The following is a 19774-nucleotide window of genomic DNA, read 5'->3' as shown; positions in this document are numbered from 1 at the left end:
GGTCTAGTCCCTTCCTCCGGCAGCTTCCCTGTGGGCCCACAGGAAAGAACAGCGAGGCCAGACAGCTGATGGTTAGTTGTTCTTTGTTTTTAATTTGTCTCTAATAAGCGACACCATCTGCCCACCCCCGTCTGGGAAGCGGGTCCCGAGTGAGGGGGCCTAGCACCCGCTTTGGGAGGTGTAGGCAGAGACTTGGGAGGCCTTGAGGCTTGGATCCCCCCACTGGGTGTGAGTTATGTTTGGAGGGCGCACCTCCCCACCCAGGGTAGGTTAGACTTCGTCTACTTGGCCTCAAGCCCCTGGGAACAGTAGAGAGCATGGGGGCCCTGGGGCTCTCGTCCTGGGACAGTTAGCAGTTTGGAGGTACCCCTGGCCCCCTGAGCAGTTAGAGATTAGGGGAGGCTGACCCTTGGCCCTAAGGGTGATTAGGGGCTGCGGGCTGTTAGAGACCGGCTGCCCAAGCCTCAGCCCCTAAGAATGTTAGAGATTTGCCGGGGTCAGGGGTGCTGGGACCCCAGTTTTGGGAGGGAGTAGTTAGTTGATTGAGGAAATGTTCTGAGCTCCCCAGAAAAGAGCTGTTAAGTTAGAGGGGGCCAGGCCTGGTTGGGGCTCAGCTGTCCCAAAGCTGGGCGTCCTGCCTGGGAGATGCGGCTGTCACTGGGGTTTCTCTCCCTCCGTGGTCCTGGCCTCCTCCTTGGCAGGAGGTGGAGACTTCCTGGAGGAAGCTGAAGTGGTGGGGTTGGGAGTCCCTGACCCCGACTGGGCATCTATGCTGGCATGCTCCTTCCGGACAAGGTCCTCCAGTTCCTTCTGCAGGGTACAAAGTTCACAGAGGTCAGAGGTCATCATGCATCATAAGGTCAGAGGACCTGTGGGACGGGGGTCCAGGGACTGGGCTCAGGGTGGGCGGGGGTGGCCCAGGCTCCTCACCTTCCATCCGAGGAGGTCGGCAAGGGCCAGGCAGCCCTGGTCGCAGTCACCCAGCCAGGCCACGTCCCTGTGGGTGGGTGAGAGTCAGAGCTCCCAGGCTTGTCCCAGGGCCCTGCCGGCTCTGCCCTGCCCTGTGCCTCCGTGCCCTCCCTCCCACCTTGGCCCTGTCCCTTGAAGGCTCCACTGCCCCCGCACTGCCACGGGAGGGCCTCACCTGTAGGCCTTCTTGGAGTCGAAGTCCATGCCTCCTCCGAGGCCCATCATCATCCCGAGGAAAGGGTCCATCTGTGGGGAAGGGGGTGGAGTCGGGGGGAGCTAAGAGCACAGACCCTGGAGCCAGGTGGCTTGGGTTGGAATCCCAGCTCTGTGACTTTGCTCAAGTGGCCTAGCCTCTCTGAACGTCAGTTTCTTTCTCTGTAGAGTGGGGGTGATCATCAAACCCACTCCTAGGGCTGTACTGTCAGCGGGTTAATACAGAGGAAATGCTTAGCACGGTATCTGGCACACCGTACGTTTTTTGCCTGTTGGAGAAACATCTGTCCCCAGGAGGGAGCCCCTGCCTGGGAGTGAAGCTACCTCAGGAAAAGAGAGATGAGAGAGGGAGCGGGTAACTCCTGACAGAACTGCTGCAGGCCCAGGGGCCAGCTAGCCCTGACTCTTCAGTCACGGGAAGCACGACATTCTCGTTTTGGCTTAAGTCGCTTTGAGCTGGGGTTCTGTCACTCGTTCAAAAGGGTGAATGAGGGACTTCCCTGGTGGAGCAGAGGTTAAGAATCTGCCTGCCAATGCAGGGGACACGGGTTCGAGCCCTGGTCCGGGAAGATCCCACATGCCATGGAGCAACTAAGCCCGTGTGCCACAACTACTGAGCCTGTGCTCTAGAGCCAGCGAGCCACAACTACTGGGCCCGTGTGCCACAACTACTGAGCCCGTGTGCCACAACTACTGAAGCCCGTGCGCTCTAGAGCCCGTGCTCTGCAACAAGAGAAGCCACTGCAATGAGAAGCCCGTGCACCGCAACAAAGAGTAGCCCCCGCTCGCCACAACTAAAGAAAGCCCATGCGCAGCAACAAAGACCCAACGCAGGCAAAAATAAATAATAAATAAATTAAAAAAAAAAAAAGGGGTGAATGACACAGAGGCCTGTGGAATCCTGGAGTCAGGGCAGCCTGGAACCTGAACACTGTGGATTCCAGAATCCTTAGGTCTGAGCTGAGGGGTCCAAAGTATCGGGATTCTCCAGAGACCCGTCCCCTGGTTCCTGAGGAGGCTGGGGGGAGGCAATGTGGGGCCCCTGTGTGGGGGTGGCAGGGTGTGACTAAAAGGACTCACCTGGCCAGTCTTCTCCTTGTTGATGAGCAGGCGCGGGGTGGAGAGGGGCGCCCTGGTGGAGGGCGAGCCGAGTGGTGAGGGCCTGTCCCGGCTCCCCCAGTCCCCAGCAGCCCCCCATAGCCCCGACCCCCAACCTACTTGCTGATAAGGGATGCGAAGGGCTGCACCTGCAGGGAGGTGCCCATGATGATGAGGAGGTCCACCTTCAGGAAGTCCTGTGAAGGGGGAGCGGCCAGTGAGGCTGGGCTGTGGTCCCCGGCCCCCGCTGCAAGCCCACCCGCAGCTACCTGGGGAAGCCACCTTCCCCAGGGCAGGACCCAGGCTGCCCCTGCGTGGACCGAGATGGGGGGCGCGGCGGGTATACTTACTGACTGCAGGCAGGAGAAGAAACGCGCTGGGAGGTTCTCGCCAAAGAACACGATATCTGAGGTGGAGATAGATGGACAGACATACACAGGGAGAGATAGAGACAGTGAAAAAGCAGGGGGGCAGAGACAGGGAGGGAGAGAGAGGACAGGCAGGAGCAGAAGGTGGACCGCAGGGCTGGGACGGGAGTGTGGAGTGCTGGGGACAGACTAGGGGCTATGGTACCCACTCTCCCTGGGGCAGACTCTGGGCACTGGTCAGGGAGAGAGGGTGACGGGGGTGGATGGATGGATAGGGAGTGTGGCCTTCTTGGGAAGGGGTTAGTGGCTGAGGGGGTCCCAGCCTGAGTCTACCTTGGTTGGTCCCTGGCCCCAAGGCTCACCAGGCTTCACCACACTCCGACATTTCTCACACTTGGGAGTCACCTCGGAGAAGATCTTCTCTGAGCGTGGGGAACGGGGAGGGAGAAGAGGAGGTAAGGGGCTTTGGGCTGGGGCTGCAGCCTGCCTGCCCACCCCATCCTTCCTTCACTGTCAACACAAACACGCCTCAGTCACCGGGTGGGCCTCCTGGGGTGTTTGCCCTGCTCAGGAGGGACCTCCCTTCTTAGACAGCTGTCCCTCCCCCGCCCCCAACATTCCTGGGGTGGCTCCCAGCACCAGCTTATAGCTATTAAATGAACAAACAAACAAATGAGCAGACACTCGCCCCTAAAAGGGGCAGCTGGGTTCCACCAACCCCCGACCTGGGGAATCTGGACTTGGGAGTGAAGCTCGTCCAGTGGGTCTTTGAGGGCAGCCCTACTTCACCGTGGGTCAGAGAGGCCTGGTAGGTGCCAGGCCTAGTGGCAGAGAGGGAAGAATTATGCCGGTGATGCTGGGACGGGGACAAAACCTTAGGTGCAGCTGCTTCCCACTCTTGGGCTCTGTGACAGACACACCCCTGCCCCCACGCACACCCCATGCTTATGACAATCCTCCTCCTCATTGCCTATTGATTAAGGAAGCTTGAAAGCATTCTGTCACTTGCAACCCACAGAATCCTGGCTTGTTCATTCAACTATTCACTCATTCCTTCAACAGATATTCACAGAGCACTGCTTTAAGGTCTGTCATTTACTTGAAAATATTTTTGCATTGACAGTACATGACATTTTGCGGGTGATGCTTGTGCTACTGCTGTAAGAGAAACATAATGGGGTAATGTTAATTGTACATCACCCCCAGCTGCGTGCACTTGGGCTATTCAGGAACCCTCACCCCAGGGGCGGGCAGCTGGCATGTTGTCAGAAGGGCCACACTCCAGGGGCCCTACTATGAGCACTGCAGCTGTCCTTATCACACAGGGACACCAGAGGCTTTGTGAAATCAGCATAAAGAACGTCAGAAATGGGTTTCCATGGATGAAGTAAGTGGCTTCTTAATTAGCACAATGGATGTCAGAAATCAGCTCTCACTGGCATTCAAGAAATGTGGATTGGCTGGATTTTTTTTTTTCCTCCTTCTCTTTTTGGACACTCTGCCCAGGCAAGAACAGGGATGATGACTTTAGCAAGCCCTGGAGTTTGCATCCTTAAGGACAGCCCCCAGTCTTCATTCCTAACCAGGGCTGTGCCCAGCTTCACACGCCACGGCCTCTGCTCGCCTGAATCCAGCTAATGGGCCGGTTGAATCCTGTGCCTCTGGGGCAGTGCTGTCCGGTATGCTGGTTAGAGCCACATGTGGCTTTTAAATTTTAATTAATACAAATTAAAGAAAGTTAAGAATTCAGTTCCTCGGTCACATTAGCCACATTTTAAGAGCTCAACAGCCGCATGTGGCAAGTGGCTGCCGTGTTGGACAGTGCAGATATGGAACATTCCCCTCACCCCAGAAAGTTCTCTCAGATACTTCTGCTCTTCTTAGAGTGTAGCTGCGCTTGCCTGGATGAGCCCCTCATGCAAGACGGGGTCAGAGCGCCCAAAGGACAAAGAGCTAGGCTTTCATGACCTCACAGAACAGGTTGTATGACCACGTGGGGGCCTGTCTGCTAACGCACGTCTCTGTGTCTGGAGTCTGCATCCATCATAACCTGGCTGTGAGGTGGTGTCGGGAGAAATGAACCCCCGCTGCCACCTCCAATCTTTGGGGGCTGCCATTATCTGCTAAAAAGAGCTGCAGAGGTGTGCAGGACAGAGCTGGCGTCCGCGCGTGGAGACCCTGTCCCTGGCGCTGGGGAGCAGACAGGGGACGGGAGGCCTGCCCTTGGGGATAATAACCTCTAGCCCCTCACCTTTCATCCAGCTTAGCGTGTACTCCTGCCGGCAGACGGGGCTGATGCAGTGAGACGTGTAGAAGGTGCCATGGGCCTCCACCAGGTCCTCGGCTTCCAGCCCCGCCACTCGCTCCAGGGTGTCTATGTTCTGGAGGGAGAGATGAAGGAGAGAGGGTCAGGAGCGAACCACACCCCACAAGGGGCAGAAGGCATAGCCAGGAGTCGTGGCTGAGAAAAGCAAGTGGGACAGGGGAGAAGGGAGGGAGGGAGAAGCAAGGGGCAGGGTGTGTCTAAAACTTTTCTGTTCATCCTGATGGTGCCTCTGAAAAGGTAAGTCATGGACACTTAAAGGCAGGGGCCCAAACTCAAATCTCTATGAGCCCAGACCCACTGCCACCAACCAGCCCTGGCAAATTTGGGCCACTTTGCTTCCGTTTTGCTGCAAATGTGTTTTGTTAGAACCAGACACTCTAGTGGCACCTGCCAGAAATTTGGCGAAATAAACGTACAACTTTCCAGTGTCTCCACTGTAAACGCAGCCCCCTCAGATATGGCATCCTTGTGCAGTACCCAACCTGCACAGCTGTCTGTGGCAGCCCTGGCCAGGCATTAACATAAATCAATGAATCAGGAGGGTTTTTTGGGTTTTCATCACACTGTTTTCCTACTTAACCTTACTATGGTCTGCTGCATTGATAGTATATTAACTTGTAGTCTTTTCAGACAGAGATACTTTCCTTATTCAACAGGCAAGAATATTCTTCTCTTGCACATAGACACTTGCGCTTTCTCCAGCCCCGCCCACGAGGAATGCTGCCGAGGCAGGTGCTGCTGGAGGACACTGGCAGGCGTTACAGAGATGGCCGGGCATATGCAGCCCACAGCTGACCCGACGAGGTTTCCTGGAGGCTCCGTGAACAACTGAGAGGGTTCCCTTGCAAGGGCAGACAGCCCCAACTGCCCTCTCTGCTCCCAGCCAGCCATCAGTTTATCCCCAACACATGCAGACAAGAGTCACTGTTCCCAGACTCTCTGTGGCTTTCCCTCTCTCCACTTTACTAGAAATGCTAGTTTTGCCTTTGTTTCTTGACTTAGTCTACCAGCTCCCTGACACGTAAGTAAGCAGTGTGCGTGCATATAACTAAATGGCACGTCAAAGGTCTACCTACATGCCTCTGGGTTACCCTTTGATGTCACTTTTTTTTTTTTTTTTGCCATGCTGTGCGGCTTGCGGGACCTTAGTTCCCTGGCCAGGGATCGAACCCACACTCTCAGCAGTGAAAGCACAGAGTCCTAACCACTGGACCACCAGGGAATTCCCTTGATGCCACTTTTGATGGAGAAACCACAAACAAACAAAAATGAATGCGGTCAACCCATATGTACTGGTATGAAGGGATCTCTCCAAGATGTTAGAAGGCCCAAAGCACAAAGGCAGTGTGTACAGGATGTGAAAAAATCAATATATGAATTTGTGTATTTGCTTGCCTAAGTATGGAATATCTTCAAAGGAGACCCAAGAAGTAGGCAGCAGCCGTGGCCCCCGGGAGGGAAGCTGGGGCTGGGGAATATGGCCCAAGAGGTTCGCTATACAGGCCAAGCAGCAATGAATGCATGGCAACACACAGCAACTGACGTCTGGCCTCAGCATCAGGCAGGAAAGAGGTCATGGTGAGGAGGCGGGCCCCGGGCAAGGTGGGCAGTGGCCACTCAGCTCCAGCCAACCACTCTCCCCCACAGAAAGCCACCCAGGGTACAGCCAGCTCTTCCTGATTTTCAAGAGGAGACTGATGTCTGGGTTTTCATCTGCAATCTCTTGAATTTTAAACCTTGGCTCACTTCTGGTTTCAAGACATCACGTCTCTGACATGCTTTTAAAAAGCATGAAGCTGGGACTTCCCTGGTGGCACAGTGGTTAAGAATCCGCCTGCCAATGCAGGGGACATGGGTTCGAGCCCTAGTCTGGGAAGATCCCATATGCCAGAGAGCAACTAAGCCCGTGTGCCACAACTACTGGGCCTGCGCTCTAGAGCCTGCGAGCCACAACTACTGAGCCCGCGTGCCACAATTACTGAAGCCCGTGCGCCTAGAGCCCGTGCTCCGCAACAAGAAAAGACACCGCAATGAGAAGCCCGCGCACCGCAACGAAGAGTAGTCCCCGCTCGCCGCAACTAGAGAAAGCCCACCTGCAGCAACGAAGACCAACGCAGGCAAAAATAAAATAAATAAATAAATAAATAAAAAATTTCAAAAAAGCATGAAGCTGCTATGTGGGTGCAGATATGGAAGGATCCTCCAGATAGGGCTTAAATGAAAGAAAGCCAAGTACAAACCCTATGTATGACGTAAATGCCATAGATATAGATTTAAAAGAGCGATAAGCTGGTTTGCTGAGGCGATCACAGTGACTTGAACGAGGCGACAACTGTTCTCATGTTTGAATGGATACTTGTGTCTTGAGATAAAAATAGCATCGCGCGTGGCTTTGAAAGTGCTGCATCGTCACAATTCAGAAAGACGTGAAGACAATGTGTTCCAGAAAACTGGGTCAGTGACTCAAAAAGTGGCTGAGGTTAAAGAAGAGGGTGATGAGTTTTAAAAAAAAAAGGTTTCATGAAACGTGAGACTGGAAAATTTTTTTCCACCTTTGTCTATGTTACGTAATGTGCCATTCTGAATACGTATGCGTGCTTAAATCCACACATGAAGAATTGCAACTGGGGGGGAAATGCCACCACATTTCACGCTGACCTCACAACGCATTGGTGTTGGCTTTCGTCTAAAAATAGCCTACAGCTGGTGTGCTTTTGTGGTTGGGGCAGGGGGTTCTGCCTCAGACAGAGCTGGGAAGCGAGCCCTCTGAGCAGCCCCCATGAGCCACCTGGTCCTGGGCCTGGGCTTCTCGTGCTGGGACCCCTGTGATCTCATCCTGTCTGGAGGGTTTAAACATCGTCTATCTGCTGCTCTCCAGCTCGAGTCCAGACTCCTGTGTCCAGCTGTCTGCCCATGTCCCCAGGTGGTTGTCTAATGGGCATCTCAACCCCGACATGCCTACAGCCAAGCTCCTCCTCTGCCCCCCCACCCCTGCACGTCCCACCATCTCAATAAAAGGCAGCAGGTGCTCAGGCTGAGAGGGAGCCAGTCATCCCTGACTCCTTTCCTTCTCTCACGAATCGTTTCACATTCAACCCATTGGCAAGTCCTGCCAGCTCCACCTTCAAAACGGGTTCATAAGCCGCCCACTTCTCCCCTTCGGCGGCCCCCTCCCTGGCCCAGCCTCCATCCTCTCCTGCTTGGAACATCATTGCAGCCTCCTCCCTGGTCTTGGTAGCCGCCCCCCACTGCTCCCACAGTCTGCCCCCCTCATGCAGCCAGAGGGACCCTGTGAACACCTGGGTCAGGTCACGTCCCTGCCCTGCTCAGAGTCCTCCTGTGATTCCATCTCACTCAGGGGAAAGGACAAAGCCCTCCCTGTGGCCCCCAAGCCCCCACACGGTCCACCCCTGTCACCTCCCTGACCTCGTCTCCTCCATCTTCTCCTACTACTGTCCTCCCTGCTCACTCAGATCCAGCTTCTTCTTCTTTTCTCCTTTTTAAAATATTTATTTGGCTGTGCCGGGTCTTAGCTGTGGCATGTGGGATCTAGTTCCCTGACCAGGGATCGAACCTGGGCCCCCTGCATTGGGAGCGTGGAGTCTTAACCACTGGACTGCCAGGGAAGTCCAGATCCAGCTTCTTGAACACGCCAAATGCAGCCTCCCCTCAGGACCTCTGGACTGGCTGTTCGCTTTGCCTGGAATGCACTCTCCCCCGACATATGATCCCATGGCTCCCTCCCTCCCCTCCTACAGGTCTCTGTTTAAATGTCCTGCTTCTCAGTGAGGCCTTCCCTGACATCCTGTTCACTACAGCACCCCTGACCCCACACACACAGAGCTTGAGTCCCCTTTCCTGCTCAGCTGCACGCCACAGACCTCTCAGCATCAGCATAGATACGCAACTCACCCATCTCGTCCGTTGTCTCTCCCCACACTACAGTGTCAGTTCCAGGAGGGCAGGGATGTCTGCTCCCTCCGTTCACTGCCTGCAGGGCCTGGCACTGGGTTGGCACTCAGTAAACATTGGGACAGAAGCTTACAAACAGGTTTGCCAGCAGGGCTATGGTGAGGATTTCATGAAGGCACTTGGCTTCAGGTGAGCTGTTCGTATCAAGTCTGAGTCACATCTCATGGAAAAAACTGACTCTCTGGGAAGAAAGGTCAGGTTTATTCTGAGCTGGGGCTCCTGCTGGAAGGAGGAGGCCATCCCCTCCCCCGCCAGCCCTGGGTGGGAGCACATACCCCACTTGAGAATTCCGGACCTACAAAGATTTCATCCTCCCCCTGGTGGCAACTTCTGAGGCTGCAGGCTCCCGATTGCCAGGCGCAAGAAGAAAATAATAGAACACCTATTTCTATCCATGTGTTCTCTCTCTATTTTATAATTTTGAGTTCTGAGGTATGAATCAGAGCAGGCATGGTATCAGGGCTATAGTACATCATGTAATTTGAATACGTATTTATGAAACAAAGGTAGAGGTGCAAACATTTTTCACTATTAGGGGTGCGAGACCCTAAAAGGCTCACCAACTCGGAAGCCAACAATGTGAGCTGTCCTTCCCTGAGGACACCCCGGCGAGGCCCTCAGCCTGACATGTATGAGCCACGGCCCCACGGTACGCACAAGGCCTTTGTGCAAATTATAAAAGGGTGTCCCAGGACTTCCCCAGTGGTGCAGTGGTTAAGACTCCACGCTCCCAATGCAGGTGGCCGGGGTTCAATCCCTGGTTGGGGAACTAGATCCCACATGCATGCCACAACTAAGGATCCCGCCTGCTGCAACTAAGGAGCTGGTGTGCCGTAACTAATAAGCCAGCGAGCCGCAACTAAGGAGCCCGCCTGCCACAACTAAGACCCAGCACAGCCAAATAAATAAATATATTTTTAAAAGGTGCCCCCCACACACACAAAAAATAGTGCTCTTTCCTTAAGAGTTTACAGCTACCAGCCGGAAAACTGTCAGGTGTAGTGATCATATTAGATCAACTCAGTTTGGAGTCATTTGCTGGAAAGCCCTGCCAAATACGAAATCTATGGTGCCAATAGTGTCTGCTCAGAGAAGTACTCCTGGGATGGCCCTGAGGGAGGTCACTGCCACATCACCACAGGCCTGAGAGGGCGAAGCTGTTCTGGCCTCTGTTTTATAGAAAGGGAAACTGAGGCTGAGAGAGGGGGATGTGAGTCACTGCAGGTCACGTGACAGAGAAGCCGTGGCCTGAGCTCTCGGGCCCCTCCAGCCCGTGCTCTTCCTCCCAGCATGCCCGCGGTCCCGCCTACCTGCGTGTAGCAGCGCAGGAGCAGCCCTTTCTCCTTCAGCAGGCGGATGAAGTAGTGGCAGACGGTGGGCTGGAGGGGAGCAATCATGACAATGCCGATGAAGACAGAAGACACTGACCGCGCACCGCTGTGTGCCGGGAACCGTTCTAGGCACCATGCCTGTTTTCCCTCACGGAATCGTCACACCGACCTCGCGAGGTGCGCACCTTTGTTATCCCCATTTCACAGGTGAGGGAACTGAGGCACACAGACTGTCCTGCCAAAGTCACCCAGGTTGTGGAGTTGGGGTTTGCACAGAGAGGACTGGCTCTGGAGTCTGGGCTCTTGCATGTATCATTAACTCATTTAAGCCTCACAACAACCCTTCTCATGGACAGTTATCAGCTTCATTTTACATAAGGGAAAACTGAGGCTCAAGGACACAAGAGCAGGACTTGGACCCAGGCAGTCTGGGCCCGGAGCCCATGTATATATATATATATATATATATTTTTTTTTTTTTTTGGTTGGTGCCACACGGCTTGCAGGATCTCAGTTCCCCAACCAGGGACTGAACCCGGGCCACAGCAGTGAAGGCCCGGAATCCTAACCACTAGGCCAGGGAACTTCCCCAGAGCCCACGTGTTTAACGGCTATTATATTTGTCTGAAGGGCCCTGGAGGGGGCTTTCCCATGCCTGCTGGCCCCCAACCTTCCCTGTCACCGCCTCCACAAAAGAGTGCTCACCTTGAACTGCCCAGGATAGAGCTCCTTGGCGAGGGCAAAGAAGGGCTCTGGGTGTTTCTGTGGGAGAGAGAGCCGGAGGGCAGGTGGGCACCCAGATGGCCCTGGTGAGATGAGAGCTGGAGAGAGGCGGCCACGCCTCCACCCCCCACCCCCATTACAGACGTTCCTCCCTGCAGGACACGTACCTTGAAGTAGCCAATCTCAAAGATGGCCTCCGGGTAGGGAAGGTGGTACTTCTCCAGGTTGGCGTAGAGGCCCGTGTTTGGGGAGCGGAAGTCAGGGATGCCCGCCGCTGGGGGAGGAGTGGCAGTGGGCATTCAATCGATGAGGGACTTTGGCCCCTTCTCTACCACACTGACCCTCCCAGGCAAGGGCCCCCACATGGCTCCTCCCCAGCTCTTGGAAGGGGCGCCCCCAACCAGGGAGTTCTCTTGGGGGAGGGGGGCACTTACAAGTGGAGATTCCAGCTCCCACCAAACAGATAACCCTGCGACCTGGAGAAGAGTTTATGCAGCGTGGGTTTTTTGTTTTTGTTTTTTTTCAGTTTACGTTTGTTTAGTGTTGTAACATTTTGTTTTGAACATCAAACACTGCTCCAAAATGTGACCATTTATCTTAAGACAGTTGTCTTTGCCATAAACTAAGTCCTGAGCTGGTGTTCACCAGTTGTCTTTGCCATAAACTAAGTACCGAACTGGTGTTCACCAGTTGTCTTTGCCATAAACTAAGTACTGAGCTGGTGTTCACAATGAACTTCTGACAGCTTAAAAAATTATTAGTGGTTCTGCTGTCTAATAATCAAATATATCGTCACAGACTGAATGTAATGATTACATTAAAAGACCAAAGTTTCCCCTTCCCTTTCTTACCCTTAAATAATACCACCCATCACAGTCCCTGAAGCCGTTTACTCTGTGCCTGGCCCTGGGGCAAGCATTTCAGATCCCTGAATGGCTCTCCCAACCATCTCAAGGAGGGAGGTGTTAACATCCCACTTTATAGATGAGGAAACTGAGGCTCAGATAGGGGAAGGGGTCACACAGGTGACTGATGGAAGAGCCAGCGTGGGGTCAGAGAATCCACTGTTTGAAATCACACCAATGCGGACTTCCCTGGTGGCGCAGTGGTTAAGAATCCACCTGCAATGCAGGGCACACGGGTTCGAGCCCTGGTCTGGGAAGATCCCACATGTCGCGGAGCAACTAAGCCTGTGGGCTACAACTACTGAGCCTGCGCTCTAGAGCCCGCGAGCCACAACTACTGAAGCTCGCGCACCTAGAGCCCGTGCTCCGCAACAAGAGAGGCCACCGCAATGTTCTCATGCGTACTGCAACAAACTGCAAGTAGAGAAAGCCCACGCGTAGCAACGAAGACCCAACGTAGCCAAAATAAATAAATAAATTTATATTAAAAGAAATGAAATTATAGCAATGTAGTAAGATTCAAGAAAAGGCCACTTGGAGAGAAATTTCTCCTCGCTAGATCTAGACAAAAATGCATGAGATCTTAGTGAGAGGGGTGGGGTGGGGGGTTCCCCCGGAAGAGCTGCAGGTTACTGTGAAAAAAATCTCTGGCCACCCCTCATCTTTTGGACATAATCTTGGATGGCCATCTACTTCTAGCATACGATACACATTCCTTCACCCTGTGCCTTCCCTCCATAATCAAATGCACATCAGCCACCGGAAGTCTGGTAATTTTCAGGTGAGGACCAAAGACTGGCCACCCTCAGCCCATGCCCAGTGAGCAGCAGAGTGGATAAGGGCTTCCAATCCTAGTTCTTCTGCATACCAGCGGGGGCGTCTTAGTTCAGATCACCACTCTGGGCTTTCGCTTCCTGCTCTGTAAAATGGGCATAATCACAGTACTGACCTCGCAGGGCTGTTGAGAGAATGAATTCATCCCTGTGAAGCTTAGATCAGTGCCCAGCACTGATGATTCTTCAAGTCACTCGTGCTCAACTTCTTTAGCCCCATGATTCGTACACCTATAAGCGCTTTGCTCCCCCATTGTCACCAGCTTTCAGAAAAGAAGATGGGGAGGCGTGGTAGGGATGGCATCACTTCACAAGCACGTGGGGCTGTGCAGAAATAGCCCAGCTGCCTCTTCAGTGGCTGGCTGGCTGGCAGCCCTGCCACGCAGCACCCTTGGCATCTGCCCATCAGCTGATGGACAGACACGGGCGTGAGGTGCCTGTGAACCGGGCGCCTCTGGGGTGTTCTATGCAAAGGAGGACAGCAAGGGTGACAAAGGCTGAGGCCTGCTACAGCCACAGCCCTTGGCTTCGTCTCGGGATGCCATTGGACTAGGCCCAGTGGACCCACCAGGGGCCATGTGGAAGGGAGCGTGCGCCCTGGATTCAGGCGGCCTGGCATCGAGCCCTGATTCTGCCTCTTGCCAGAAGTGTGACCCTGTACCAAGTCACAGTCTCTCTGCGCCTCAGTTTCCTCCTCTGTCCAGATCACTCCTCACAGGTATCATGTGAAGATCAAAGGAGGGGACACCTGTCAAGTGCTTAGCCCAGTGCCTGGCAAACAGCGAGAGCTCAACTCATTGTTATTATTATTTTTATATTTTTAAGATTTTTTTGGTGTGGACCATTTTTGTTTGTTTGTTTGTTTTGTGGTACGCGGGCCTCTCACTGTCGTGTCCCCTCTCCCGTTACGGAGCACAGGCTCCGGATGCGCAGGCTCAGCGGCCATGGCTCACGGGCCCAGCCGTTCCGCGGCATGTGGGATCTTCCCGGACCGGGGCACGAACCCGCGTGTCCTGCGTCGGCAGGCGGACTCTCAACCACTGCGCCACCAGGGAGGCCCCTTTGTCGATCATTTTTAAAGTCTTTATTGAATTTTGATTACAATATTGCTTCTGTTTTATGTTTTGGTTCTTTGGCCGTGAGGCATGTGGGATCTCAGCTCCCCAGCCAGGGAGCGAACCCATACATACCCCCTGCGTTGGAAGGCGAAGTCTTAACCAATGGACCACCATGCAAGTCCCCATTGTTATTATTTATTATTATCCCCTCATAGGCGCCCTCATGAATCAATTATCCTAAGACCCATGCGCAGGAGGACAGAAGGAATGAAAGCTTTGATGCCACTGCCTTCGTTCTCTTGGGGGCCCACCCAAGCCAAGAGATGGCTGCAGACAGCTGTCTGGCCTGCCCTAGGAGAGGGAGGTTCAGGACGGCCGGCCTGGCTGCCCTCGGAGAGACGGCAGCAGCTGGAGGACAGGGAAACTGGAGAAGACGTCCTCAACAAAAGACTGTTCAGGACCCTCAAAGAGTGGATTGTTCTAGTCAAGGACTGCCGAGGGCTCGGTTTCTCAGACTCTGGTGACCTCAACTCGTGGCAAGAAATATAAATTACATGGTGACCCCATAAAGAGGCACCTCTACACCACACCTGAAACAAGCCTCCTGTAATAATCGTCACAGAGAACACTTACGCAGCTCTTGCTCTGTTCCAGGCCCGGTTCCAGGCATTTACATCTATGAATTTATGTAACCCCCTCATAACCCTATAAGGTAATTACTATTATTAGCATCTTCATTCTGTCAAACAGGCCTGGCCAATCAGAGACACGGTGATTGGTTCAGGGGTAGGAATGTGACCCAACCTGGGCCAATTGGAGCCGATCTCTGCTCTTTTGCCTGAACTACAGGGAGAAAGATGCTCTCTTCAGTGGGAGCCACTAGGCTGGTGGAACTTGTATTTGCCACTGCCAGGAGCAACCTTGACCCCAACACAGAGAAGAGCTGCACCAGAGAGGGTTCAGGTTTTTGACAACAGCATGGAAGCCGCTGAATCCAGCCATGATTAAAGCGGGGTTTTCGTTACAGGATCAACACACTCCCTTTTTGGCATAAGCCAGTTCGAGTTGAGGTTCTTGTGACTTGCAGATGAAAGTTGTGAATTAAGTCACTTGGGGCCAGGAGAGGGGAAGGGGCCCAGTGCAGGGAGAGGACTCACAGCGCTCACTCTGCATGTAGCGGGTCACCCCTTCCAGGGTTAATTCATCCAGCAGACGCTCCTTCTGGGTGCCCAGGCCCAGTGTCTGGGAGAAGAAATTCCGCAGGAAGTCCACTGGCCAAAAAGAAGAGAGACAGCAGCCGGGTGGGTGTTCAGTCAGGGTGCCCAGAGGCCCCGAGTGCCCCCGCCCAGCCCTGGGGCCCCGCCGCCTTCCTGCGACTAAGAGCTCAATGCCTGGCCCAGTCAGGGGCCTCCAGGCACTGGCACTGCATCTGTTATTACATACTTTGAATGTCACCCCTGGCGGAGGTGAGCACCCAGATCCCTGCCCTAAACCGCCCCCCAGAACCGTGCTCTCAAGGAAGATACTCACTCTCTCCTTCTCCGCCAGCCGCTCCTCCCTCAGTGTCTGAATCTGAGTCCTGGAAGGGGTGGGGGTGGGGTGATCAGGCCCCAGAAGTGGGGTGAGGGAAGGAGGGAAGTGGGGGTGACACCGGGTTTGGGGAAAAGGCTCTGGCTGGGAGCTGGGCCCGAGGAAGTGAGGGGTGGAGGGGACAGCGCTGGGGGCCAGTGTGTGGGCTCTGGGACAGGCTGCCTGTGTTGGAAAACCCAGCTCTGCTACTCGCAAGGAGCACAGTCTCCGGTGGGTGACTTGGCTTTTCTGAGTCTCCGAGCTCCTCCTCTTAGAGACGGAGCTCAGAGGACACTGACCTCAGAGTGCTGCTGTGAGATGAAGTGAGCTCGCCTCTGGGAGGTGCTCAGAACAGCGCGGGGGCGGGTGTGTGGTGGGGATTGCTCAGGGAGCACTGGCTATGTTCTCACCACCTCCCGGTGTCCACGGCCTCGCCTTACAACCCCTCTAGTCCCCTGCCCCGGCCAGCAGCCCTGCAGCCCTCCTCACCTTCGTCACTCCTGTGAATAATGCCTCGGTCCTCACCCTGCGGCTGTCAGCCCTCCTGCCTGAAGCCCCCACTCCACCTTTCCAACCCTTCCATCTCCTTTATCGACTCCTCCCCTCAGCCAGACTTCCAAATTGAGGGTCTGGGACTCTGTCCCGGGCCCTCCCTACTTTCTCTGTTCACCTTCCCTGCTCGGCCTCATCCACGCCACTGGTCTGTCCTCCAGATCCAGGGTTCCCGCAGCCTCCTGGTATGCCTCCTTCTAAGTGACCCCTGGTCCCTCACTCCCACCGTGTCCCAAACTGGCCTCAGCACCTCCTCCAAACCTGCTCCTCCTCCTGGGCCCCATCTCAGTGTGGCTTCCGGCCCCCGGTCTGCCAGACGCCTCCTGCCTCCCTCCCCTGCCCTCCTGCCATAACACGTGGGCTCCACGTGGCCCAGCCTGTCCTCCCCGCGGTCCTGCCCCGACCTCCTCCCTAGGCTCCCAGCCTCAGTCTTCACCTCTGATCTACTCTGCTGCCCTGTGTGTGGCGGCCTGCCTGGGTCGGCCCGCTCCCCTCCACTTCAAAGGCCCTTCTCTGTGGCTTCTCCAGTCTAATCACCTGATCACGAACATCTATGGAGTCTGCCGTGATGTCAGCTCCAAGAAGGCTGGGAGTTTTCGTCATCACCACTGGATGCCCAGCACCAAGAACAGGGTCTGGCACTTGGCGGGAGTTCCAGAACTATCCACCACTGAACAAACGGACACCGGCTGTGCTGTGTGCTAGACCAGGCCTGGGCCCTGTAATGGACCTCATGCAAGGGTAGGAATGCAATTCTGGGGAATTCCCTGGCAGTCCAGTGGTTAGGACTACGCGATCTTACTGCCAAGGACCTGCATTCAATCCCTGGTTGGGGAACTAAGATCCCGCAAGCCGAGTGGTGCAGCCAAAAAAAAAAAAAAAAAATCTAACCAATTCGCTCTCCTGTTTAAAATCCCTCCAACAACCCCTCTCCATCACTCACAACTCTAGTTCCAAGCCTTTTTGAATAGAAACCTCCCTTGCAAACATAGTGAAAACTTTTCATTACTTTTGGACTATGTAAGCTGCACAAAAACTTTGACCATTAGACAATGTATAACTTGGGGGCACTTGCTTCATGAGTCCCTCCCCCACAACCCCTGTCCCATTCCCCCACTTCAAGCTAACCACTATTATTAACAGTACAATGGTAATTACTCCAGATTTTGTCTCTGCGGGTAAAACTCGTCATTTCCCCAGAAATGGGTCATACCACAGTATGATGCTGCAACTTGCATTTTCCGCCAAACAATATATCATAGACCCACCAGCTACATAGTGTTGCAGTGTAAAGATGCCCCATAGTTCATTTAACCCATCAACTGATAGCCGCTTGGGCTGTTTCCAGTTTTTCTGTATGAGACAATGCTGCAATTTACATCCTCGAATCTCTCTCTTTGGGACTGAGGATCGCTTTTTCACATTAAACCTTTTTCCCTGACAGTGGTCATGCTTTGGGAGCCAGGCGAGGGAGAAGCCCGGCCTGACAGGAAGCTCTTATCCCCTCGGTGTGGCTCTGCTGTGTCTCTGTGGGGTGCTCTCATCACAGCTTCTGCACTGGCCTACATCTGAACTGCGATCTCACGTCTGTGGGTGGGCTGGCATGATTTCAGGTTGCAGACAGTGAGGCTCTGTGGAAGGATTTCAGGGCCCTGCTGAGAACATGGGAGCAACAGGGCCTAAGGGGGAGCTGGAGGTGCTGGTGGGGCCTCTGTGAGCCTGCTTCCAGCGAAGTGTCCGGGACGCAACGTGCTGGGTGCCATGGGTCGCAAACCCGTCCCTGCCCTTCTAGCCAAGGGACAGTGGACAAGTTACTGAACAACTCTGTTTCCAATTCCTCATCTATAAAATGGCTACAGTAGACCTTGCCCCCCAACAGGGATGCTGGGAAGATGAAATGAGATGAGGCACATCAAACACTAAGCAGAGTACCCGGCTGGAGTAAGTACTCAATAAATGCTAACCGTGAATATAATTAGCTGACCTCCCCAGCCACCTGATTACTGAACACATCACATTCTTTCATGCCCCTCAGTGTTTGCAAAAGCTGTACCCTCTGTCTGGGACACCATTTCTCACCTTGCCTGAGAAAATTCTAAATCACTCTACACTCTAACTACCGCGTGCTGTATCTCAATCTGACTCCTAGAACAGCCTGTGGATTCCTCCAGGGGAGGGACTGGCAGGCATCTGTGTGACCCCGCAAAGTTTACTCTGGGCTCCCAGAGTGCCCTGAGCTACTTTCATCATCACCCCATAGGGTCATTGTCTAGTCACTTGTCCCGTGAGATCTGTGAGTTCAGGGACCAAAGCTCTTCCATGCCCAGTGCAAATGAGTTTCAGAAGGGATGGGGGGCGCGGTGGGGAGGGCAAGGAGAAAGGAAAGTTTGGAAGGGCAGGCCTGGGGCTGAGGCTGCACATCCTTCTCTGACAGTCCCCAGAATCCACCATTCCCCAGGAGGATGAACCAGGAGGTGGGGTGAGGGACTGGGGCAGTGAGCTGAGGGCCCTGGGGTATCTGTCTCCCCTCTGCCACCTCCCCCCGTGTGGGGTGTTGGAAATCCATCTCTCTCCTTCCCTCCACCCTTCCCCCCATCTCACCTGAGCCTCCTGCACCTTCCCTGCCTGGGTCTCCACAGGGTCAGAGGCTGGGGGAGGAGGGGGAGCAGATGTGGTTATGGTGAAGGGAGTGGTTAAGGGGGAATGAAGGGTTTCAAAGCAGCGGGGGGCAGAGGGGGTCAAGAAGACCCACCAACCTAGTTATACTGGGGTGGAAATGTAAAAATGGAGTAGATGGAGGGAGGGAATGGGGAAAAGCAGATCTTATCAGAGTGGGGAGTGCTGGGAGGACAGGTGGTTAGTGAGGGACAAAGAGGCTGGGACGGGAAGGTTTAGGAGAGAGAAAAGAAAGTAAAGCATACAGGGTATGGAGGAAGACTGAGGAGGAGTTAGGAAGGACGCAGTAGTGTGTGAGTGTGTACGGGGAGGGTTAGGTTTACAAGCAGAGGGAAGCGTAGAAAGCAAGAGAGAAGATAAGAAGAGATACTCCGCCTGGAAGAGGTGTTGGGTGGTGGGGGGCAGGGAGGGTGGGATGGTAGGTTTAGGAGAGGAAGGAAGAGATAGGAGGGGACACCAGGGGTCCCCTAGCATCCTACAGTTCCCACTAACAACCAGGTACCCTTAGCAACCTGGACCGCGGCATTCTAAGTCCCTAGCAACGAGGGTCCTTAGCAACTAAGGTGAGAGAAAGACGCGATCATTAGTAACCTGGGGGACGTGGCAAACGGACCCTTAAAACCTCGCGACCCAGAAACCCACCAATCTAGCAATATGGATCATTTTGCAACGGCCCCTGAATCCCATTCCCCCCCATGCAGCCCCCATCTCCTGCCCCACCACGCCCGCCCTCGGGCCCCGGGGCCTGCAGCCCTCAGCCAGGCCCCGGCGCGGCCCGACCCTCCCACCAGGGCCCCCGACTCACGATCCGGCTCAGCCATGGGCGCGGGGCGGGGGCCCTCGGGACTGTCACCGACTGCTCTGCCCCGTGACGGCACCGGAAACAGGAGGGGTCCGAGACAGGGCAAAGAACTACAACTCCCAGGAGCCATCGCGGCCGCCAGCAACTCCCGGAGCTAGCCCCTCTGCGGTAAGGAAGACACGAGAGGGCTGGACTACGAATCCCAGAGTGCCCCGCTCCCGCAGCCATGTTGGTAAAGGGCGCGCGGAAAGAGTGGGAAAGGGTGGAGAGTCGCAGTCCATCTGAATTCTCTGATTGGTCACGGTGTGGTATGGGGGCGGGGCGTTTACTATTTAACCCAGTCTGATTGGCTGAGTCAGGGGGGCGTGTTGGGGAATTC

General features: G+C 54.6%; 1 protein-coding gene across 3 annotated transcripts; it reads right to left on the bottom strand.

Moving 5' to 3' along the window:
- Nucleotides 1-72: 72 nt before the first annotated feature.
- SIRT2 (sirtuin 2) lies at nt 73-19638 on the bottom strand. Of its 3 annotated transcripts, none has more exons than XM_022585718.3 (16): nt 19399-19541; nt 18519-18565; nt 15327-15375; nt 14954-15067; nt 11435-11476; nt 11168-11274; nt 10983-11039; nt 10257-10325; nt 4900-5029; nt 3011-3070; nt 2631-2686; nt 2401-2477; nt 2263-2314; nt 1145-1215; nt 931-997; nt 73-810 (listed from the first exon to the last, which is right to left on the bottom strand). In XM_022585718.3, the coding sequence occupies exons 1-16, from the start codon at nt 19523-19525 to the stop codon at nt 655-657; spliced, it is 1281 nt and encodes a 426-aa protein (XP_022441426.2). In that variant the 5' UTR covers nt 19526-19541; the 3' UTR covers nt 73-654. The 3 variants fall into 3 exon arrangements, with proteins under 3 accessions (XP_022441426.2, XP_089758988.1, XP_022441427.2); XM_089902862.1 differs by having other exon boundaries at nt 14963-15067; XM_022585719.2 differs by lacking the exon at nt 18519-18565 and having other exon boundaries at nt 19399-19638.
- Nucleotides 19639-19774: the final 136 nt, after the last annotated feature.

The sequence above is a fragment of the Delphinapterus leucas genome, chromosome 20 (genome assembly GCF_059928025.1).
Source record: "Delphinapterus leucas isolate spDelLeu-1000000601 "Yukka" chromosome 20, BTC_Dleu_Yukka2, whole genome shotgun sequence".
NCBI lineage: Eukaryota > Metazoa > Chordata > Mammalia > Artiodactyla > Monodontidae > Delphinapterus > Delphinapterus leucas.
The sequence above is the reverse complement of the archived record's forward strand: the minus strand, read 5'-3'. Positions and strand labels throughout refer to the sequence as shown.

What these genes read in the sequence shown, in the direction of transcription:
- SIRT2 (XM_022585719.2), bottom strand. Translation starts at nt 19,623, where the DNA reads ATGGCTGCGGGAGCGGGGCACTCTGGGATTCGTAGTCCAGCCCTCTCG. An exon ending in TTCGCATCCCTTATCAGCAA is followed by an intron (nt 2,315 to 2,400) that starts GTAGGTTGGGGG and finishes GCCCTCCACCAG; the next exon opens with GGCGCCCCTCTCCACCCCGC. An exon ending in ACAAGGAGAAGACTGGCCAG is followed by an intron (nt 1,216 to 2,262) that starts GTGAGTCCTTTT and finishes CCTTCCCCACAG; the next exon opens with ATGGACCCTTTCCTCGGGAT.